We start from the raw sequence: 23,437 nt of genomic DNA on the forward strand, positions 1-23,437 counted from the left end.
GATTCTCTGAGCCCCTTCTGTTGGGTGAAAAAGCAAGAAAGAAGGGTCCTTTCTACACAGCAGTGACTGCGTAATAAAGATCTCCACCGCTGTTGTCCTCATCGGAGGAGATGTGGTGGCTGTGGTTACCTGGTTGCATGCTGGCTGCAAAAATGGGATGGACTAGACAGAAGCTGTGCAAATCTGGTTTGAGTGAAACAGCTGAGAAGGAAAACTGTGTTTGCCCTTCTCTGGAAAGGGAAGGTAAATAATAATAATATAATAATATGATTTAACTTTTGGTCAGCCCTGAAGAGGTCGGGCAGTTGGACTAGATGATTGTTGTAGGTCCCTACCAACTGAAATATCCTGCCCTGTCTCATCACGCTTTGTAGAGCTTCAACGACAAGGAAAAAACCCTTAAAAACTTCTAATTTCAGGATTAGAGTCGTTATTGGCAGCAACCCCCGGCAGTGTGACGGGTCGCCCCGGTGCCCCTTGCAGCGTAGTCCCGGGGGAAACAGCGGGAGATGTGTGTGACCACCCTGCGTCCTGTTTCCCAAGCGTTTGTGCTCAAGGATGCATCGCTAATTTTAAATCTCCCCTTTAATTACCAGCGTTGATTTCTCTCTCTGCTCCCTCGCTGCTCTCTCCTCCGGGTTTCCCCTCTGCGCCTGCGCGGCGCCCGCCGGTCACGTGTCGGGAGGCAGCCTATGGGGAGGCGCCTTGCTGCGCGGTGCCCCGGGAAAGGAAGTGCCCGCCGGTATTCGCCGCGGCCGCCGGCCCCTCGCCCGCCTCCGCCGCCCGGTATGCGTTGAACTGCCCCGCCCGCCCGCGGCGCGCCCGCCGCCCCTCCGAGGTGAGCGGGGAAGCGCGGTGGGGGCCTCCGCCGCGGAGCGAGCGCGGGGGGGTGGGGGGGGGCGGGGTTGCCATGGCGACCTGCGCCCGGGACGGGCCCGGGCCCGTCCCGGGCGCAGGTCGCCATGGCAACCCCGCCCCCCCCCACCCCCCCGCTCCGGTGCTCCCCGGGGCAGCGCAGCGGGGCCGAGCCCCGCGGGGTGTGCTGCTGCCCGTCCCGGGAAGCGCCGTGATCCGGAGAGCCTCCGTGGCATCGTCCTCGGGTGGAGCCCGGCGGGCCGGCTGCTGCCGGGGCGCGGGGGTTTCCAGTGACCGGGTTTCGTGGGGCAACCGTGCGAGTCCTCACTTGCGCTCTGATTGAAGCAACGCAGTTAGGTTGGGGAAACTGTGTCATTTGGGTTGTTAGAAAAATAATCCGAACTCCAGCTGGAGTCAGTTGGCACCGCCCTGTGCTTGGGTACGATGGTGCCAACGGAGAAGACTCTTCCTTGGCCTTGGCGGGGACGCGGGAGGTCCCGCAGCTATGCTCACAGCTCTTCCTTCTCTTGGCACGTTCCGAGTTGTGTTCGGGGGCTCAGCCAGCAGCGCAGGGGGTCTGTAGCGTTAACTAGTGCGTCTCCGTTTCCTCTTCCTCTGTAGCAGAATTTCCCTTGGGAGGGCCGGGAATATGCCATGCGTCGCTAGATCCAGCTCTTTCCCTCGTACAGGAGCTGCTCTGGCTCTCCCAGCTGCTCTGTGTCTCCTGACAGCCTGGGTCACGGCTCACAAACCGCCCCGGCTGGCTCCAACCTAACGCGCACCACGGCAGCTTAGCTTTTCTGTGCTTTGCCCTACGTAAGTGTTGTGTCCGTTTGAAGCAGCCTGTAGAGCTTTAGCGGAGATAAAGCGTTGCTCGACTTCATATCCAAACGGGACGACAGCTGAATGCTTTTGCAAGGTATATCTTGAAGTTTTTAATTGCAAGCTGATCAAACTGAGCTTTAAAGGCTGTCCCAAAAACTTCGTGGCACAGTGCTTCCTGCTGGGCATGGTGGCAGATGGCTTTGCCAGAAGTGTTCCAGCTGCCATGCCCAGTTCCTCGGGCTGCACAGTGGTGGGTTATACCTATGCTATCTATATGGTGAAAATAGCATCTCCATTTCGGAAACTGCCAAACCTGCATGCTGAAAGCACTGCTGCTTTCCGTGTCCTGTCAGAGTGACCAGGGCTGGTATCCTCGCCACCAGGTTTGCTGTGCCCAGCCGTGAACTAAAGCATGTGTCTTAGACATTCGCTCTTGATTATAGGCATCAAATTATTATCTTCTCCTGTGGTAAGCTGCTTAACTGTTTAATTATGTTACTACGTTGACTTTGAACTTTGTTAGCCTGCTCTGTATCTGTTGTAGTTTATCCTGTCTTTGTTATGCTGCAGCACCTCCCAGTATCAGCTGGTCCGTGCTAGATGACTGGTGAGCTCCTCTGAACCTTGGCCGTTCGTTGCAGCTATTCTCTCTGCTCGAGAACCGCGTGAATGTGGCTGAGTGTCTGACCTTTTATTTACAGATACATAGAGGCATTAAATATCTGTTACATAAGGAGGAGCACGCTAGCTCAGACCAAAGGCTTTCTAGATGTGTGTTTTTCCCTCTCTGTTTGTTCTGTTAATTCCCAGTATCCTATTTTGACTGCCGCTGAGCAGCAAACTAATGTTCTCCGGGAACTCACTGTGAGAGCATGGATTTTTTTCCCCTTGCAGTGGCTAACACGAATTGGAAATGTTTGCTTTTCTTCAGCCTGCGTTCCTTTTTTGTCTACCGGCTTACAGACTTTATCTGCCGTTTTACTAGTCTCTTGGCATCGTGAGAGCTTTCTACAACTGTGGACAGCTTTAGATTTTGGTGTCCTGGAAATCTGTGCCCTATCCCAAAGGATCATAAATTTTTGTTGTGTATCTGTTCATCTCTCCTATCTAGTTTTTATGAATCTGCTGAACGGATTATAGCTGGAATCTCTTTTCACTATGTATTCATCCTAGATTTGCTTCCTTTCTTTTAATCTGCCCTAGGCTCTTCTTAGTCCAGCTTAGTTTCCTCAAAAGCCTTTACAAGGGACACTTCTGGTAGCTTTTTGGGAGTGCTGGTGCATGGTATTTTTTTTAAATAAATCAATTGACTGTATGAATAAACTCTATCAGACTTCTCAGAAGTGAGGTTCTTTTAAAAAAAGCTGGTGGCTCTCTCCCAACATGTTATAATTAGAGTGTGAACGCTTCATTTACAAGAGAACGTTGGAGCAGCCGCACCCCCATCAGAAGCAGTGATGCTGGGTACTGCCTGGCACCACGCTTTTGAAGTAGATAGTTTTAAACTTGCAGGTTAAAAAAATAGTTCTGTTATGTCTTGTAAACTGGTGCTTTAATTAGTCTTTATATGCCTGGTAGCAAATAAAGAAACATACAGTAGTGTGTAAGCGTTGTTCTAATACATCATTCTGTTCTTTGAAGTAGCTGCTGCTGTTGTTTTTCTCAGCTGGTTGCTGGATGTTAAAAGCAAGTTGACTTAACATGTCCGAGTAATTGGTAAGTGGCTGTCCTGTGAATGCCCTCTTAAAACCTGTAGCATTCTTAATTTTCGTTTCTTTTCCTAAACCAGAGTGGTATCATTGTATCTTTTTGTATCTGGGCTGGCCTCAGATGTCATCAAACATTGTGGGAACTGCCAGTGGAATTCAGAAAAATGGTCTTTTGTAGTTGGGAGCTCAAAGAGCCTTTAACATAGTATGTGTATTTATTTTTGTTAATGAAGTCTGGTACTTCTTTCATGTCTGTTGTTCTTTCTTTCCCAGTAAGGATGATCTTTATTTGCATGGGGGGGTGTTATGAATATAGGTACTGGGCCAGTATAGTCTGATAAGCCGGTCAGTGAGTTGGTGCTGGTATCTTAGCCCATCGTCTGATGTGAACTGGTCCTGCCACCCAATAAGCCATCCTCTCTCTTCCTGGCTATTTTCCGCCTCTCTGCCCCCAACCCAGGCCACTCCCAGTGTAATTTATGGTGTGAGCAGGAGCAGGTGAAACTGTGGTTGCAAAGGCTGACTCTCAATGACAGTGCTGTTGTAAATACCTGAGGAATTACAGCTACCAGCCTGGGGACTTCCTTGTGAGTGGTTTGCAGAGTTGATTCAGAAGTCCTCATGGCTCAGCCTTCCTGCTCCTCACAGGCTGCTGGACTGGAGGCAGCCTTTGGTAATGGACAGGAATTCCCTGCGGTGACGTGGTGCCACCGGCTGCTGTTAATGCTTTGTTCCTCTGATGTTAAGATGCTTTTAAAGAAACAATTGGGCTAAGCTATTCAGTGTGGCAGCAGAGAAAGTTCTGTCTTAGCTGAGCACCTCTTCTACAAACTTGAAAGTTAAACACTATCTAAAATCGTTACTAGAATGGTATCACTCCTGCCTTCCTGTTTTTTTTAACCAGTCACAGCGTGTCTGATGGCTTCAGTGCAGGGTGTTGCAAAAAGACTTAGAGCTTCATGTCTCACACTACGTCCCCCCACCCACGCTTTCCTCCTCACAGAAAGGTAGGAACGGGAGCTGCTCGGTTTTCCAACATTAGCTTTTAATTAAGTTTTTAATTTCTCCTTTTCAAGTTATTACTGTGGGTATAAGAGCAGGCATCTGTGCCAGAATCCATTTTAAATGTTACTAGCTTGAAGCAGTAGCAGTAGGTTTTTTGAGTTGAACCTGGGTGTCTCATGTTGAGAAAGAAGAAGAAAAGGAGCCACGTTGGTTCAAATTTTAAATTTGGGATCTTGGAGAGAAGTGAGTTTGGGGTGCTTGTCTGCCAACTAGGGAACAAATGTTCTTTTCAAGCTTTTTTTTTTTTTTTTTAAGCACCTTGTTTGCAATAGCCTAATAGTAATAGCCTCTAAAAAGTTACTTGTTAGTGTCTCCTGTAATGATGTAGGTGGAGGGACTGGGTTTTGTTGACAGCCGTGTGTTGCTGCTCAGTAATGAGGACAGCGTATAGGAAATGGAGGCAGGCTCGAATTCCTATCTTCCAGTATTTGTACTACACTAGGCTGAATTTCTGGCTGTTTTTTTAGTCACTACATACGTTTTCTGTGTAGCTGTTTATTCTAATTTGGAAATGGCAGCAGGCCTGCATCTATAATGAGTTGTTTGGGGTTTTTTTTTTGTTTTCTGGAGGAACAGCTGCCTATTGGAAACTTGCCGCGTTCAGCATTTGCAAGGTATTAGATCTCTCCTCTAGCGAGCTTCGTGTTCTAAGTGTGCCTCTATTGTGACCCTTCGGTTTTAACTCCCCGCAGTGTTACTGTCACAAAGCAGATTTTCTCTTCCGCGTCTTAACAAGAAAAGATTTAACAGCAAAACCCTCTTAGAGATTCTTGTTTGCCATTCCCTGGAGGAATTGCTGTATCTGGGGCAGCCGGAAGCCGTGCCTTTTGCAGTATGCTTTAGAGACACTTTATTCGGGTACCAGCTCCTGTGAAATCTACGGCTTCAGTAAGGTATCTAGAGCTGTAAGGTAAAAGAACAGCCCAGAAAGCGACTCGCATGCAAAACGTTAACATTTCTGCTGCTGGAAGGCTGACAAGTCAAACTTCAAGCGTGCAGAGGATCAGGGATACAAGTATAAAAGGATTTCACTAACAGTAAGTGTTTTCATTTCAAATAAATAACTGCTGCTTGCTGCACAGGTAGAACTACATTTTGCCCTCTCATTTCTTAATATCCTTTTGAGGTCTGTTTCAAATCCGGATCCTTTGTGGCAGGAGGCCAACGTGTTAATTACTGTGATTCTGGGTTTTTGGCTTTCAGGCTTTTAGTCCTGTGGTGTGCACACCTCAGTCTGGGCGTAACGGAAAATGAAGTGCAGGGCTGGGGACAAGGAGCAAGCGCATTTCTTAGAATGATGTTTTCAGAATTTGAGAGCTGAGGAAGAATTGGCTGAGCAGCGTGGGGCGAGCCTTTGGGAAGAGGACTGAATGCCAGGATGGATTTTCCCAGGTTGTGTGCGACAGTGCCATCTTCCTGGCTGTCTGAGTCCAATATGCTCTGGCCAGGCTCTTGTAGATGTTCTGCACGAGGAGGGTTTAATATCAAATTTACTTGTTTGGTATATTTGGTGTTACATGGGATTTTGATTTAGCAGGGTGATACACCAACATACTGAAATCGCAGCACAAGCATAATACAGCAATTGCAGCGTACAGTTGAATCCAAATACAAACGTGATGCCTGTTACTGGTCTCTATATGCTCACCGTCACGGTGCTTGGCACCCGCAGTCACTGGGAGGGAGTACGCAGATTGAAGCCAGCTCAGGCCCTTTGCTTTCTTCAAAGTTTACTTTATTAATTGTCCAGTTTTTATACTTCGGGCTCAGCCATGTATATGCTCCCCCCATGCTGGCCTGGCTAGCTCAGGACGATAGTATCCTTTGTTAATTGCCTCAAGGCACCTGATGATTCACTGGTGCAGCTGTCTTATCTAAACCCAGGTTACCCTCCAGTCTCCCTGGTGTTGAGATAAATTCAGCTTTCTTTACAACACATTCTTACCCAAGCTCACTGGTTTTTGCCCTTCTCCACTGCGGGGGTGTGCTAGTCAGGCACACTGCCCTGAACGGATTTACTGGAGAAGAAAGTCCAGGCACTGACAAACTCCTTTCTCCAGAGTGATGTCCCCAAGAGAAGCTCATTAGCGCTCGGCATGTGCTTTGAAGGCAAACGGGATCTGCATAGCAGGGCTGGACTAACGGCAGCTCTTCAAGATGCGGCAGCCTAGGAGATTGTGCAGGGGGAGCTGGTTGAGGAAGGCAGTTTTCTGCACAGAAGAAAGCTGCTACTGAAGGAGTTTAAATAATGAGGAGCTCAAAGTCTTGAGCTTGTGCATGTCCCTGAATGACTAGGGGTCCACAAGGGGCTCCTAGGCTCAGTGCTTGTGGTTCTGGTAGAAATGACAGAAAAACGTAATGCCTGGATCAAAAGGCATTATGGACTATTGTGAAATGATGTAACCTAGCATCAGAGCCTGTTTCCAGCCCTATTATTACATTATTTTCAGACCAAGGCACAAAATCAGTAATTTTGTCCTAGATTTCCCATTAAGTGTCTCACTCGCTCCAAACACCTGCTTCTGCTAATGTAGGGAATTAAGTGATGGCAGTTTTGGGCAGCACTCTATGGGATGTGATGAATGGTACAGGAACAGAGGTGAAACAATCACCATTCTGCTCATGACTGTGAACTCCGAGCTCCGTCGGTTTGCATAACATACCAGAAACAAGGAGAACCACATCTTCTGGGCTTTATTTATCACATCCTAAATGAACCTGCATGGGATTCCTAGAAGGAGCAGGAGCATTAAATGGAATAAATGTAAAAAAAATGGGATGGAGTGTAACAAATAGCGTATAGAGGTATGCCTGTATTGCACGCATAGCAGAGGTGGTTGTATTGGTGTAGGCAGCACATTCAACACTCCAGCTTTCCAATTGCGCCTCTGGGTGCAAAGGAACTAATCTGAGCCCAGGCAGGGTGAAGAGATTTGCTCCTCGCTGATGTTATGTGGGCCTGAGCAACCTGATCTAAGTTGGGTTAAATCAGAAGACCTCCGAAGGGTCCTTTCAACTAATTTTTTTTATTCTATGACCAGACTTGAAGTAGCACCTAGGTGGTATCAAGCCAAGTATTTAAATATCTTTACTGGCTCCTATTGCTTTGATAATGTTGCCTTAAGTCCTAGAAGCACCTCTTTGAGATCCTTAGTAATGAATTCATGATGTTTTCAAATCCAGTTGCAATTTTATTGTATTAAATAAAAGGAACTTGGTAACAGGGGTGTCTGTGTGGAACATTCCCTGCAAGACCAGTAACCTAAAAACACAGCAAGCTTAAAATGAAATGCAGAAGGGAAATCTTTACTGCTTTGTTGGAATTAGACCTTTGGCTGGTTCAGATTGAGTGGTTTAATGTAAATCAAATCCCCAGTGCCAGATGGTGCAAGGTCGAGAGACTTACAGCTGTGAAAACTCCCGCTGGTGCTCTTGAAGTGATACTCCCCAGACAATAGCAGAGTTTGTGTCTGTTTTGAGTATGGTGATGCTCAGTCACAGCTAACGTGTGCCTGTCCTGCATTTTGAGTAGCTCTTAAAATTCTGTCTGGGCTTTGTTTGATCATATTTATTTACAAGTGAGAGAGGATGCCAGGTGTCGTTAAATTTTTTTTTTCCTGGAAATCTTGTCTTGCTGGGATGTGAGGACTGTCCACACAGAAGTCGCAAACAAGGATTTGGTGGTGACATTGGAGCAGCACCTCAAGTGAGGGTACCAGGCATAAGGAAATCCAGCTCTGGCCCACTGTGCATGCATGCAAATCTTCCAGGGAGTATCTGCCGGTCTGTGTTTATGCTGAGCAGATGGTCTGCTCATGTAAAGTAAAATACAGCTACTGTGCATCTGTCCATCGCTGAAGTGCGGGGTAGAAACATGCAGCCTTAGGCAGAGGGACGTGACCTGACAACCGAAGGAAGGGCCAACTCGCATGCCGCTTTTGCAGAGCAGACTTGTTTAGCATCTCTGCAGTTCCTCAGACCTGGCGCATGCATGGTATGTACTTGGTAGTTGTCTGGAGGAACTTAATCTTTTCCTTCTGTGGAACAGCAGATAATCCTTCTTAATAATCTAGCAGGAGTGTGCTTGAAGAAAGTGCTTTGAATTGCAGAAGGTGAATAAGGGTCTGCACGTTTAATGACAGAGGTGCCTGCGATACCAGGGTGGTTGGCCGTGTGTCTTTCAGGACAGTACTTCCTGAATCATAGGGTTGCTTTATAAAAATCCACTAGCCTGCCAGTGCTTGTTTTTCTTTATTCTTCCCTGCAGGTTTGCTTCTTTCTGTTCAGGATGAATTGATTTCAATTAGCATTTAAATTGAAAAGGAAAAGATTTTGATGGACTTCAGTCTAGCTTTGTTTCTGCAAGTGAACAAGATTCTTTCATGTTGGCTTTTGTGTGAACGCTAAATTTGAAGCCAATACACCCCTTATTGGAAGTTATATATGTATATGATTCTAGTTAGTATTTGTTTAGCTTTCCTCTTAGATTACCTTGCTTTTATTCTGCCAGAAAATTCAGTGATATTTGTTGCTAGATTATTAAAATTTTTATTTGGGATTTTCATGAACCTATCTGGATGGAAGTTGAAGTCCAAATAAAAATTCATAAAAATGGCATCTTATGATAAATCCAACTCCTTTTTGCGGGATGCGCAAGGCAGAAACATTGTTAAAACACGTCTAATAGTACTAAACAAGGGAAATCTTAACTTGTTGAATCACTTAGCGAGGCTTTTGTAGGTATGGAAGTGCTTGAGGGATTTTAAAATGCATTTAAGCAGTCTCCTGCCAAATTCTAGTAAGCATCAGGCTTTATCTTGCATGTGAACACCCTGTTGGATTAAGAGCGCTGATTCTGTGTGGCTACCTCAGTTTCTCTAGAAATATGGTATTACGTAGATTTTTTTTTTTTTTTTTTTTAAATACAAGAGCTCTAAGAGGGAAAGAAAATTTTTCTGCCCTTGAGAAAAGCCTGAGTTGAGGTTTCTTAGCTGTGAAACATCTAGTTCAAGTAAAGAAACTGTCCCTGCACCTGGTAGCTAACCTAACCTCAAAACAAGACCTACTCTTGCACGGTAGGACCTGGAAGTACTGGTCGTAGAAGTGTGCCAGTACCCGTACTCGGCTCATTGTGCGCAGTGAACACTCTTAATTCGTGAGTCCCAGCCATTGCTTGGGCTGATGCTGGAAGCTAAAGGCTCCTCTGCCTTTTAGACAGAATTGTGAATACTGTTCTTTAGCTCATTAAAGCTAGGGCTTACTGATGCCAAAGATTTATGCCATTATTTTTAAATAGTAAGTTTAGGCCTTACAAAGTGCTTTAATTTAAAATTATATGTTAAGTTGGATTATTTGGTAATGTACTTACTATTTCTTTTCATCCAACTTCCATTACTGCTAAATATTTGTAATGAGGATTTGACAGGTTCCTCTGCAGCTGCCCAATACACATAAGGCCAAAACTTTTTGCTAGATTTGTTTCAATAGAGCAAGGCAGAAGACTAGTAGAAACACTCAAAACCTTTATACTTTCCTGTAGTTTTTTTGAAATTAATTTGTTGTGTGTTATTATCTGGAGGTTTTAGGTAGGAAAGGCAATTAAATGCTCAGTTTCTAGTTCTACTTACTGCTAACTTTGGTATTTTGGAAAGGGGTGTCCTCAGAGCTTTTACAAATGTTTAACTGCATGATCCCTTTATAAGCATAAAATGTTGGCTCATTTTATAATCGTCCTAAGTGAGTGTTTCCCATTTTGACAAAAGGGTGAGGCGGTTGTGCCCAGCTGGGTGGAGGGGCAGTGGATGATGTTAACCATGCCGCTTCCCAGACCGCGGCCATCACATGAACAAAGACTGACACCTGAGAAAAAGGTGTTAAATAAGGTAACTTCACTTTGGGTTTTCAAAAATGGCTGTGGACCTCCTCCAGTTAACTGCATGTGGCTGGAGCCTGTGTTTTTGCTTCACAGCAACCACCGCTTGGTCTCAAAGGTCAGAAGTCGGTGCTGTCAGTGTTGCAGTGGTGAGTGGAGCTATGCCACCTCTAAACCCCTAAAGGCCCTTTTAACCTCCATTGAGTCCTAGGGTTGTATTTAACACTGATACTGGTTTTCTTTATGCTTCCAAACATATCTTTGTCCTCTAAATCCACGTTGACTCTAAAAGCGATGCCCTTGTCACTGTGCTAGCTGAGGCTTTTGATCAGGACTCTGGCTCTGCTAATTACAGCATGCCACAGGCTGTGCAGAGGGCTGGGACCTGGGTCTTGGGTGTTTGCCCAGATATCTGTGAAGAGCCAGAGGCTGTCACCTGGGTGCAAAGAGAATTGACTTGCGTGGGATTTCTTCTCTCTTGGTCATAGCAGCCACTGACCATAGCTCCTCCGGCAGCAGCAACACCTGGCCAGGGAGGAAGGTGCACAGGTCTGCTCTCCTAAAACCTTGTGGCAGGACACAGTGCCAGGCGGGTGTCCTAAATTTCCTTTAAATGTGCAAGAGCATCAGATTGGGTCACATAATGCAAAGCGGATGGACCGAGTCCCTGCAAACACAACCGGTGCTGAGAAACGGCTGTCTGAATTTGAGGGGAGGGGAATTATCCTGTTCAACAAAACAGTCATGGATTATTTTTTTTAAGGCTGGCTTCAGCTACAGGATAATGCATAATGCTTGCCTAGCTCTTTGAGAATATAGTATTAAATAAACATGAACTAATCCTTGCAAGAATGCGTCCTGTGCTGGCTCTGCCTCTCCTGCAGCAGCTGCTGGCTAAGTCTGCTCCTAGGCCCCTGCCTTTTCTACTCATTAGCAAAAATATGGCTCTATCATGGTTGTTTCATTTATCTTTGATTTATTAATGCTGAGAGCATTGACTGAGAAGGGGTGTTGCCTTACAGTAGCATCAAAACTTCTCAAGAATAATAAAATGTATAAGCAAGAGCACTGCTGTTGCAAACCTGAGTGCCGCTTAATACCCACTAACGAAGCGATGTAGCGGGGCTTGGAACTTTGCCATGGCCAAAGCAGCTCTGGCTGTATGTGCCTGCTCACTCCTCCCTCCTCTTTTTCCCCCTGGGAAGCCTGTCTTATGCTACCCGAGCTTTTGCCAAGGAGTTCTGGCCCACAAACAATTCTTTTGTCCTCGCTTTGTGATCTTGTGGTGGGTCACTGCTCTGAAATGGCTCAGCAAAGGGTCTGGCAAGGGTGGGAGGGAGGGACTGGGGTCCACGCCGCTGTGCATCAGCTACCTCACCCCAACCAGCAGTGGTGTGGATCAAATCAGCCACAGCAAGTGAACGTGCCCTTCCTTCAGGGCCCCGCGGAGTAAAGCTGAGGCACGTTAAAAGGTCACCAGGGGCTGGTGGTGGAGAGCGTGCTCGCTGCCGCGACAGGGTACAGATTCAACGTCTAGCCTCAGAGGGCTTGAGCCAATTCTAGGAGTGTAAAATTAGTTTTAAAAGCAGCAAGGAGTACTGGTTTTGTGGGTTTTCTAGGTGCTTAAGTTGTTTTGAAACTAGCATCTGTACTGACTGTGAAAGCTGTAGGCTGCCCGGTAAATATGCAGCCACAGTCCTAGAACAGGCTGTGAAATAGCTGTGATTCTTTTTAAGGACTTCTTCGGAGAAGAATGAGTGATCCATATCAATATACAGATCCCCTCGGATGCCCTTCTCGGGGAAATATGTAGGACCAGTCACTGGGAGGAAAGCTGTGTCTGGGAAGGATCCCTTGCTTGAAGAAACCCACCTCGTTTCATCTTTCTCAAGAGCTGTAGAACTTCCTTGGACCTCTGCTCTATTAAAGCATTTTGCTATTCTTTCTGCCTGCATGGGAGAAGGGCTAGCAAAGATTTCTCTGGATAATAGTGGACCTTAATTGTATCCTTATTCTCTTGATGTATTGGCTGTTTGACATGTTCCAGGTTGCATGCAAACCAGCGGTAGAGTTCTTCCTTCCTCCCTAGGAGGTCTGGGCTGATGCAGCATAGGGGCTTTATGCTACTGTCCGGGAGGATGGAGAGGTGGGAGCTCACGCCGCTCCAGCCAGCGCAAAGGAGTCCATACAACGTGTGTTGCAGGGAGAGTGGCAAAGTCAAGGGTGAACGCTGTTCTCGTTAGCAGTGCTAATTACCTCTCTTTCAGCACTGATGTTGAGTTCCAAGAACCCCAGCATCTGGGGACTCTCTGCTGACTGTCATCATATTGTGCTAACTGGGAGTTGCTCTCTACCAGTTCTTCCAGGGGCATTGCAGAAGGAAGTTAGCTTATATACCTTAAAAGAGAAATTTGAGGGTGGAATGTGGATTTTATGGCTTAGCCTGTTTTTTTCTTAGGGGTACAGTGGAAGGAGGCGTTTCCAAATTCGTAGGATAGCAACTGGCACACAGTTGTGTGCTGTCAAACTGGGATCGTTGCTGTGCCTACTCCTTTTGTGTGTCTTTGCCAGTTACAGAGTGTATTACGGAGGTGATGTGATTTTTGCATTGAAACTGCTCAAATGGCATATCTAGTCCAGTGTGTTTAAATCTGTTCCTTCTTGAGTCTCTGAGCTTCAAAGCGAGAGCACTGGAGAGCTGAGCATCCCTTTCAACAGGAGGGCATACACAAGCGCTGCTGTGTGCAGCTTTTTCCTTATAACTCGGCATTTTGAAACCAAGATTTGAAACTCTTAAAACTGGGAAAAGAAAGTAAACCCTAAAACAAACGATTCTTTAAATTAAGGATGGTGGGGGTTTTTTTCTTTGCATCCTGGTCTGGTTCTTTGACCTGGGACTAGGAGGGGTGGAGTGAGAGAGACAAAGCTGTGGATGGAGAACTGCAGGTGGCCCGTGAAAGGGAACTAACTCCTGCAGCCGTCCTGTCTCTGCCTGCCTTGTTTGCATAGTGTCTTGCGTGGGGCTTTGTCCTGCCTAAAGCCTGTTCTCAAGATCTGTTCTTCATGTATGCATCTGCGCTACAAATGCTTTTACAACCACTTTAGTTATTGCTTGCTTCTTTCACTCTGATGCCTTGTTAAAAAAGGCTGAAGACATTGGTGTAAGTGTCCCGTACGTGGTTAGCAGGATTGGGGTAGTGCTATGGTGAAAGAAAAGGGTATCTTGGGATTTCTGTATTTGAATGTTCTCTGCTGGGCTGGAAAGCCAGCCCTCATGTAGTTGTACCACGTAGGAATGAGGGGAAATGAAACTACATCTCATTTCACCAGCATAAATTGAACAAAATTAAGATTTTATAGAATTTGAATCCTCTGTATACGTACTAACTGGAGGTGACGGGATTGTGTAAGAGGATTTTCTAGCAGTGCTGTTTGTTCAGTTTGTTTTAACAAAATGTTGGTCCTGCATAGACATTTGAAGAGCTCCATGCATCATAAGGTACACTTGGCACATTGTTGGCTTATTTAATGCAGCATCCTGAGCTCTTTTTGGAAGTAGCTGGTGCCACATGTTCCTTCACACGCAGCATCACGGGACTGTGCTCGAAGGGAGCGGGGTGTGTACAGATGCAGGGCTGGTGGGGTGGGTCAGGCTGAGAAGTGAGCTGCGCTTATCCCGTGGGCAACGGGGCTTCGAGTTGCTTCGCGGGTTAATGTTGCCATGTTTTTGCTTCATCTCTCTTGAAAACTCGTTCTGCTAGGAAAAACAACTTTATTGATACTGAAACCTCCTGCTACCTTTGCGCGGATGCCTGCCTGAAGCTGAGAGTCAGAATCTGTGCTTCACCATTCTTAACGTGCTTTCTTTTCTTGCAGGCGTGAATGACAGAGGAGGTGCCCCCGACTGCACTTACGGACGTAAACCTGCGTCTTCTCTGCCACGATGACATAGACACAGTGAAACAGCTCTGTGGCGACTGGTTCCCAATAGAGTACGTTACCAGTTTGGGGTGTGAGATGGTGGGGATCTAGAAACCAACGGTGTGAACCTGCACTGGTCCAGTTTAGAGCTGACACCAAAGGCTCTGGAGCCATCTAGACTGTTGCTAAGATAGCAGCAGGTTCTGAATCTTTTATGCGCTGTGGTGGTGTTCCTGTTAATGGCCTTTTTGCTGCCTGTCCTGCAGGGCCCTAAAGTCATCAGAAAGTTCCTGTATGCAGATTTTGGCAGAAAAATGGGCTTTGTAATTAAGGGAGTGGCTCAGCTTCTTGGGAAAGACTGTGTATGAGATGGGGAAAGGAGCACACCTCCAGGAAAAAGGACTGCATCCCTGTGCTTGTGAAAGAAAGTTGTGTTCTGGAGTGTGTGCCGAGGAAGCACCCTCAGAGCTGAACCAAATCGACACGGAGCAACTGTTCTAAGGGACGGTCTTTCTGAATGTCCCAGGGGGAGACTGAACAGTACTTGCCTGCGTACTTGGGATTACTGTTGCTCCCAAAGCTCTGGCAAAGATCTGGCTTAAAGCTGATCTCAGTCTGTCCCAGGTCAGTTCCCCAGACCCCCATTTGGTAAATGCTTGTGTCTGCACAAGCATGGGAGTAAGGAGCTTTTTGGGGGGACAGTGATAGCTTTCTGGCTTAAAGCATCCAGGGAAACTACAGCTGTAGACTTCAAGGATTTTTTTCTTTAGCTTTGTTGAGAAGCTTTATAGAGGATTTTAACGGATTATAATTAAGATTGCATAAAATGTAACAAACCAGCAAAAGCATTCATAATATTTTGAATTTGTAGATTTCTTTTAAACACAAGGCATGCTGAACTCTCACTTTGAAATAAATTAGCGTACACTAGTTTTCCTTTAGTAGCTGCAGAAGGAGGAGGAGAGCTGGAGGCTGGTGATGTGATTTTTTTTTTTTGTACCAATATGCTGTATTTTTTTCACATGTGTATCAAATTAATGAGATCCTTACGCTCTTAGATGAGGGCAGATGGATCTTGCATTTAAAAATAACTTGCTAAAGATGGAAGTGAAAGCTCTGGGCAATGAACGTAAAATGAAAATGTGATTGTCTTAGCAAGGCAGGAGGCCATTACATGAGCAGCCTGCATTGCTGCTTAGATGCAATTGAAAGAAACCATGCTAGCAAATGGGGTACAGCAGCTGTTTGATGTTCATTGGTACCATACAACAGTTAAGACAGGAAAGGTGAATAACTTCCTAACCCAGATTTCATGGAATAAGCTAAATTAGTAGCATAGAAAGAGCTTTAGATTGATGTATGGCTGAGCTACTTGGCTGTATGCCTTTGCAGAAGACAGCCCTTTCAGTAGTACAGCTTCCCTCCCTTAGTCTTGTGTAAAATACATCGGCCTGCAGTTCCAGCCACTGGCATTTAAAGATGCTGCTCTCCATTTCCAGTTGAGCAGCATCTCGCACAACGTTTGCTGTGGTGCTGCCTGCTCCCATGGGCTTTGTGTCCCCAGACGTTCCTGTTTTTTCTTCCTTCCCAGGTACCCTGACTCATGGTACCGAGATATCACTTCCAACAAGAAGTTCTTTTCCCTCGCAGCCACATATAGAGGCTCCATCGTGGGAATGATAGTGGCAGAGATCAAGAGCAGAACAAAGGTGCACAAAGAGGTACGCTACTAAACTGTGCTGCAGTAGGAGATAGTCCACCTCTTGCCATGGTTAACCGCGATGGGACCTGTTTGGGGTATTTTTTTCCCCCCTCCATCCAGGCACTTATAAGAGTGATCCCGAGTTAATTTAAGAAACCAAGAACATGCCCATTTCCAGCTAATGGAGCATGGGTGGTGGGATGTATCTGAACACGTGGCCTGCTGAGCAGCAGTCTCTTCCTGCTGGGGCTAAGCAGCTGTGGCCCGATGGGAAGCTCGCTGCCTGATGTGCTGTTCGGAGACATCAGATCATGCAAGCGTAATCCAAAACTAACTGTATAGCAGGCCGTTTAACTGCTGCCTGGCTGTTTTCAGTGTGCCTGGTCTTCGCTGGTGACTGAGATATGCGCAGCTGTGGGAGAACGAACCTCTTCCTTTCTTACGTAAGGGTTGAACTTCCTTAGCTGTGCTGGGCGAGTCACTCCTCTGACTTCCTGCAGAAACTCCTTCATTTACACGGTCACTGTCTCGAACACAAAGCAGAGGTAACCAGGCTGCAGAAAGCTCAGACTTCAGGGATACCAGAGCTTGGAGGCCAGGAGAGGCAACACAGTACAGCAGAGAGGTGAAGGAGATGGTCACTGGAGCCAGTATGGGAAAAGACCCCTGGGTTAGTGTAGGGAAAACAGCATAAGCAAGTGGATTAAAAAAAAATAGCAGGGGCAAGGCAGAGAGTGCATAAATTCTAAAAGGCCATCAGTGTTATGATTAAACAATAATCTTAACATTCGGAGGAACCGAGAGCATTGAGTGGCATGGGTCTCTTCACTCTAGCTATCTGGCTTCACCTCAAAGCTAGTCAAAGTCAGAAACTGCGTCTTTGGCAACTCTAACAAAAGGCTCTTGTTCCAGCCAAGCTGAAAGCCAGGGGCTTATTCAGACACTGCTCCAGGCAACTGAGCCTGTAGAACATGCTCCTTGTCCTCTGCAGAGATCTCCAGCTGACACGAAGCTCAGATGGAGCGTGCAGGCAATAAAGACTGTTGCTGGATTGATCTAGACACTGATGGGTAACTCCAGAATTGGCACTTTGAATCCTTCCTGGTAAAGAATACAAATATGTTCTGTCCCTAAGCCCACAAATAATGTATATAGTAAGGAAACATCATGATTTGTGTTCTGCCTCTGGGAAGGTGATACGAAAGTAGGAATAACACCTAAGGGACCATGCTTGGTTCTTTTAACTCGCAGCTCCTTTCCAGAAGCTTCAGTTAAGTTCAGTGAAGAGCATTTTCCTGCTATAGCCTTGTTTTCAGATGTTCCAGTACGAGATTCTTGCCTTCTCCTCTGCCTCCCCAGGTATCCTACTAAATAGCTTGTTATATCTCTACTCAGGATGGAGACATCCTAGCTTCCAATTTTCCTGTGGACACTCAAGTTGCTTACATCCTAAGTCTTGGAGTGGTGAAGGAGTTCAGAAAACATGGAATAGGTAAGATGCTGCTAAGTGACAACTCTGCTGCTGCTGTTTGCCACGTGTGGCTAGTGGGCGTGACCGAAGGAGCTGCACCATTTCACCACGGTGCCCTTTTGAGACAAGCTTGTCGGTGATTTGTACCAGCAATTGGGAAGGTGATGCACTCACATCCCCTTCTTGGTGTTAATGCAGGTGCACTGAGATGTTTTTACTGGTGTAGGCACAACACAATGTGCAAATGTTTCCAAAGAGCATGGGGCTTTGTCCATCTTGTTCCCAGGGGACAGCTGAGCACACCAAAAACTTGCACTCCTGCTGCTGAGACTGACTGAACCGCTAGGACTTCACCCTGGAGCAGGGTTTGAAGCGATTTTCTTTCATGGGTATCAGAAGCCTGGTCCCTGAGGCAGAAAATACATCTGCTTTTAACCTTTCAACTTCAACAGATAGAACAAACATTTAGAAAAAGACAAAGGGAACTGGAAAAAGAGTGTAACTTGGACCTGATTAAATCTGTCAAACGCATGTAAAAGTCAGCTCTGAATGCCTGCTGCAACACACAGTGTTTTTGCAGCCATTTGAAAATCCTGCAGTCAGAAGGGCTTATCTCCGTTTAGAGCAGGATGTGTTTTGTCATCAAATAAGTGCCCTTCTGGTGCAATTTCAAGCATGATCTATATCTTTGATCTGCAAGAGGAAATAGGCCAGGTTTCGCAGCATGACCCAGTGTTGCACATCTGGCGTCTCTTCAGTGGATACAGGTATAACTTCTCTTCCTTGAGTCCTCCCTTCTCCCCCAGTCATGTTTAGAAGGGTACAAACTGATAGGATACATGAAGAAATGACCAGCAGAGTGCTCAGTGGGAGCACTGTATTTAAAACTTGCATTGAAATGCTACCGGAGATAAATTTTCTGTATAAAGAAGAAAAGACTTGCACAGAATGATGTTTAGAGAAGGTGGTAAAGGGGTCTTCTGTTCTGTAAAGTCCCTTTTCAGTTTCCAAATCCTATTTTTTTTTTCAGCTCCATCTTGCTGGAATTTTCTCCTTTCAGTATCAGTATTTCCTGTTTCCATCACATCTAGACAGTGTGTCACCATGCTCTCTCAAAATCTTTGAACTTGTACCTGTAGCAAAACAACCTAAAGAAGCTGCTGCCTGCTGCTGCTTTTTCTGAGACCTTTCTCTTGAGAGTTTTTCTACTTGTGTTTGAAGTGGAAGTCTTTCATGCAGGAGGCTTTTCACCCCAGGCATACTTTTAAGCACTAAAGCTCTGATTTCTCTCTGGCAGGCATTAAAAGGCTTTGGTTTCTAGTTCTCTGCTTATTCTTAAACCAGAGGGCAGTTGGATTTCTGTGAGATAGAAGAGTGGAATATCTCATAACAAAATTAAACTGCTTTACTGTTGATGTCTCTCTGTGTCTTTTTGTGCTTGGCTGATAGAAATTCCCACTAAGTATCAAGTGACCATGAAGTGGTCTGGGGATTGTGAAACTGTGTACATCTCATCTGGGTGTTTGTATGAGCTAAGCTATTTCTTTAGCCTGTTGTTACCACACCTGATGGGAGAAGTTCCCCTGCAGGTTCTGCTGGGTCCTTCATGCTGGGTTGAGGTGGTTTGGATGAACCTCTGTGTCTCGTCTCTTGAGGCTGGAGTATTCTCTGTGCCCTTTTCTGGTTTCTCCTGCTGACTAGGGGCTGCAGAAAATCCAGGCTGAGTGAGACTATGCCTCCGCTCTCCTCCTAAGAAGGGATCTTAAAATCCTACCAGTTCTTAAGATTTTAATTCGAGTTCAGCAGATGCAACGCAATAACCTGCTTGTGAAGTCTTGTTTTGACGCTGCTGTTTTAAATGGCTTTAAAATAAATTAATGTGATGGAACTGATACCATTGAAAATGACTCGCTGACCCTCCCCAAAGCAGAGAGCTGCTTGTCTGGGGATGGGCATTACTGGCAGATTCCCATGTCTGGCTCATCTTTGTGGTTATTGAATCAGAAGTTTGTGTCTTTATAAAATCTGTTTTGTGAAGCCATGCTCATAGGCGAGGTGAGATTCATACTAAAACCATGTAGCGTGGTCCTGTTAAATTCACCAAGAGGGTCTGTGAGAAGTGGGTGGGATCTGGGGTCTTCAAGCGCATGCAGCAATCCCTGCTTAGATGCTGGGTGCAGGAGATTGCAGCTGGGACCTATGAACCCTTGTGCTGTCCCTGAGAAGGCAGCTGCACTGTGTGATCCTGCTGCTCTTTCCTTCAACAGGTTCGCTTTTGCTCGAAAGTTTAAAAGACCATATATCAACGACTGCCCAAGATCACTGCAAAGCCATCTACCTGCATGTCCTCACCACTAACAACACAGCAATAAACTTCTATGAAAACAGGGACTTTAAACAGCACCACTATCTTCCCTATTATTATTCCATCAGAGGGGTCCTCAAAGATGGCTTTACCTACGTCCTGTACATCAATGGTGGACATCCCCCCTGGACAATCTTATATCCTTTACCTTCAGTCTGATTAGCAGTGGAGCACAATAAGCAGACACCACACTATGTTTTAGGTTAAAAATGGCAATCTAGCAAAGTGTGACGTGGCTAGATCTGGGGACTGATGCCGATTCAGATGCGAATTTAATCTGAAGTCGGAAGGAAGGCGATGTTAGAGGGATCTGACAGTGACCTGCTTGTGCCCAAGCTCCCCCGACTCCTCTGGGAACAGTTCAGGGAGGCAGCGTAGGATGGTACATTGAATTCAAAGTTGGAGCGAGTTTGATGCCAGTGATAGCAAATGCTGGTGTTAAGCCAGAGTGCTAGGCGTGCTCTGGCTTGTGTGGTGCAGGATTTGTCCAGCAGCATGGCAGAGAAGCCCTTGGTCTTGTTTCCTGTGGCCTAGGATCCCCTGTGACCCTGGCCTGGCTGGGATCTCAGCAGGCTGCTCTCAAACTGACTTTTGGAGTTTATTTAAGGTCGTTGGATCATGGAGAAGAAACCTGATCTTTCCTGGGTGTAGCCAGTCAGTCCAAACCTCTCCAGGCAGGTGGATAGATTGCCATCCCCACAGGAACTTGCTGTGGAGTGCAAAGGGAACTAGCAGCTGCTTAGAGGAGGTATTTCCCCCACAAGTTGGAGCCAGTGTTCCCAAATTGCCACCTTTTAGGTGCAAATCAGACCTGCTTTTGATAGAAAGGAGCAGGCAATTAACACAAGGAGCCCATGTGTCATGGGGTCTCTTTAGGGAGTGCTAGTCCACAAAGTATTTTAAGTTATTTCTTAAGTTACAGTCCTTAACTGATGGCCACTGACTACCTACAGCACATTGGATCAACGCTAGCCAGCCTGAGCCCGTGTTCAATTCCCCAGAGGATATATCGACAAGCCCAGAGCCTTCTCTGCAGCCTTCTGCCCTGGTCTGGAATTTCTGCCAAGAGCGGCATCGAATATAGCCGGACGATGTGACTGGATCGGAAGATGTACAAAAAGCAAAGGTAGGTACCTGGGGGAAAGCTCCCTTCTCTGCCCGAGGCCAGCAGCGACGTGGTGGCAATGCCCCAGGGCCACTGTCTCAGGGCAGCTGAGAGCGAGCTCGAGCAAGGGCTGCTGAAGCTGCAGCTCTGCTGCTGGGCAAGCTGCCGTGTGTCTGGGGCATTGCTGTGCTCCCGTCTCCAGCTGGTGGCCAAACTCCTCTTGGTTTCATTTGAAGGGAATTTGAACTCTGATCTTGTTTACTTGAGCCCAGAGCCTGACAGCAGGTTGGACCTGTCCCTGCTGCCTCTCTCCTTTTCCCAGCTGTTAGACCAGCTTGCAAGACCCGGAGTGACCGAGTCCTCGCTCTTTCCCCAGCTCAGTGTCCCAGCACAGTAACTGACAGCCCATTTGCTGCCAGTTGCGTTGCAGGTCTCTGACAACAGGGTCTTCAGGACAGCGGCTCCCCGGTACGCTTGGAGACGCCCATAACACCTGGTTTCCCTAAGACAGCTACTCTCTTTGTCTTCCCATAGGATTGTTCTTCCTTTCATCTCCTGAACCATCCGGCTCTGCACTGATTCCAGTGATGACAGCTCTTGGTCAGCGACCCAGCCCCTGGACGGGACTCCATGTTCCACAGGTTGACCGAGATTTGGCAGACTTCACACTTGACGGGCTGCAGCCCTGACTTACCCCCGTGGCCTGGAGCCTGCGAGCGCTGCCTGGGCAGGCCTGGCTGTCGTGTGAGGCACCTGGCTGTGCCGTAGCTGAGGGCCCTTTGCGTCACCGGTCTGTGTGCATGTTGCACTGTCCCCGCCACTTCCCTTGCCTCTGGTTTGCTCCTATTCGTATACGTGATGTAGAGGGGTTCGGTCGCTGCTTCCACACCATAGCTACTGAAAGCAGCGTGAATGAGGTTAATGAATCTGCACTGACCAACCATGTAAATGAGCTGTAAGCGCCCTGGCAGGCCGCTGCTGGCAGAATATACAGTCGTGCCCTAGTTGCCGGGGAAGGGGGAGCTGGGTGAGGGGAAGCGGGGAGCAAGGATCGTGTCTGGGTCCTGCCAAGTCAGCTGCTGCCGCTGGTGCTTCCTGCAGGTAACTTCCGGGGAGGGTAACTGCCCCGCGTGAGAAACTACCCAGCCCCGCCAGCCCTCTGGAGTGACTTAAAAAGAAGCATTTAATTCAGGATGCATCAAGTAGAAGGCAGGGAATGAAATTGCTATTTCATAGTGAAATATATATATTATACTGTATAGATCTTTCTGCCTTTGTCCAAGTTGGAATGTAGCAGGGGAGCGGAGCTGGGGGTGTAGAGCCGCTGCTGCAGCCAGAGCCCTGCGGAGTCCGGTCCAGAGCCCTTCTCCTCCCCTGCATGCACCCTCCCGTGGCACTGGGGCTGGACTCTTGCAGGACCTTTAGGGATGAGCTCTGTGCACAGATGACAACAGCGTTTCCTTGCCGCAGAAAAGCTCCCCCAGCTGCTCACCCGTGTGCTTCAGGCCATAGCCTGGGCATCACCACGGGGCCCTGCTGGTGGACAGTCACCGTGGGGCTGTCCAGGGGACTCCTGTCCTGGCTGCGGGACCCCTGTGGCTGTGCCAGCCTGGGGCTGTCTCAGCTCACCGGCATTTAACATCCAGCCTGGGTGGAGGCCCCGGTACGCCTGTGTGCCGCAGCCAGGCCAGGCACCCTTCCCGCGACTCGGAGTGAGGTTGGGCGAGCACTTTGCTTCTAAGGTGGGAGTCTCTGCAGCTCACCCAGCCTGGGCACGTGTCAGAGTGCAGGTATCCCTGCGCCCTGCCGGGGTCCCACTGCCAATCCCCCTTCCCTGGCGGAGGCTCTTCCCCTGCTCAGCACCGTGTTCCTTGCTCTCCTCTCATTTTGAAACTGGGACTTGAGCAAAGCAGGTCTAAGCCCAGCTGGTGCACGGCCTGTGCGTGCAGGCAGTGCCAGCTCCGGCAGCGGGTGTGGGCAGGGCGTAGGGGTGAGACACAATACGGGTCAGGCTTAGACTTAGAAAAGCAAGCAAGCACGTTAAGATCTTGCAGCCCGGGTGGCTGTACAAAGTCATTTCAGTGTCTGTAAGCCCCGGAGGTGGGAGTTAATTAATAAAAGGGTGCAGGAGGTGAGCTTGCTGTGTGTGTGGTACCATGCTACTTCCCAAGAAGGGTGGCTGGGACTAGCTCCCTGCGCGGCCCACGGCTGCCACAGGGCTGGCACTGTGTGCTGCTGCTCGGCGCGGAGGTGGCTGTGGCACAGAAGCCCCGGTGAGTGCAGCTTCCCCCGCGGCCCTGGCCGGCCCTGCAGCCCGGACTGCAGGAAGCAGCTTGATCCAGCCGCAGGGGCCAGCGCATCCCGTGTTTTGGAGCAGCAGGAGGCTGTTCTGCTGGGAGGTGCTGGTCCCTCTTCTGGGGCCCAAAGAGGCCTAGCGCAACGACTGTTTGACAGAAGCAAAAAAAAAAGGTGTCTCCATGAGGACAGTCAAGCTTGGAGCTGTTGGAGAGTCCATCAAGCCCCAAGGAGCCAAGGCTGACCTTGGTG

The 23,437-nt window shown here is 47.6% G+C and overlaps 1 protein-coding gene across 2 annotated transcripts; it reads left to right on the plus strand.

The window, feature by feature from the left end:
- The first annotated feature begins 679 nt into the window (after window positions 1-679).
- On the plus strand, window positions 680-23,025 carry NAA60 (N-alpha-acetyltransferase 60, NatF catalytic subunit). Of its 2 annotated transcripts, none has more exons than XM_075515024.1 (7): window positions 680-786; window positions 14,203-14,318; window positions 15,839-15,968; window positions 17,345-17,441; window positions 19,688-19,933; window positions 20,737-20,911; window positions 21,425-23,025. In XM_075515024.1, the coding sequence occupies exons 2-6, from the start codon at window positions 14,209-14,211 to the stop codon at window positions 20,880-20,882; spliced, it is 729 nt and encodes a 242-aa protein (XP_075371139.1). In that variant the 5' UTR covers window positions 680-786; window positions 14,203-14,208; the 3' UTR covers window positions 20,883-20,911; window positions 21,425-23,025. The 2 variants fall into 2 exon arrangements, with proteins under 2 accessions (XP_075371139.1, XP_075371138.1); XM_075515023.1 differs by having other exon boundaries at window positions 683-838.
- Window positions 23,026-23,437: the final 412 nt, after the last annotated feature.

Source organism: Mycteria americana, chromosome 12 (genome assembly GCF_035582795.1).
Source record: "Mycteria americana isolate JAX WOST 10 ecotype Jacksonville Zoo and Gardens chromosome 12, USCA_MyAme_1.0, whole genome shotgun sequence".
NCBI classification, from domain to species: domain Eukaryota; kingdom Metazoa; phylum Chordata; class Aves; order Ciconiiformes; family Ciconiidae; genus Mycteria; species Mycteria americana.

Coding starts and splice junctions, on each gene's coding strand:
- NAA60 (XM_075515024.1), top strand. CDS start 14,209: ATGACAGAGGAGGTGCCCCCGACTGCACTTACGGACGTAAACCTGCGT. Junction 14,319..15,838: donor GGCGACTGGTTCCCAATAGA/GTACGTTACCAG, acceptor CTTCCTTCCCAG/GTACCCTGACTCATGGTACC. Junction 19,934..20,736: donor GACAATCTTATATCCTTTAC/CTTCAGTCTGAT, acceptor CTGACTACCTAC/AGCACATTGGATCAACGCTA.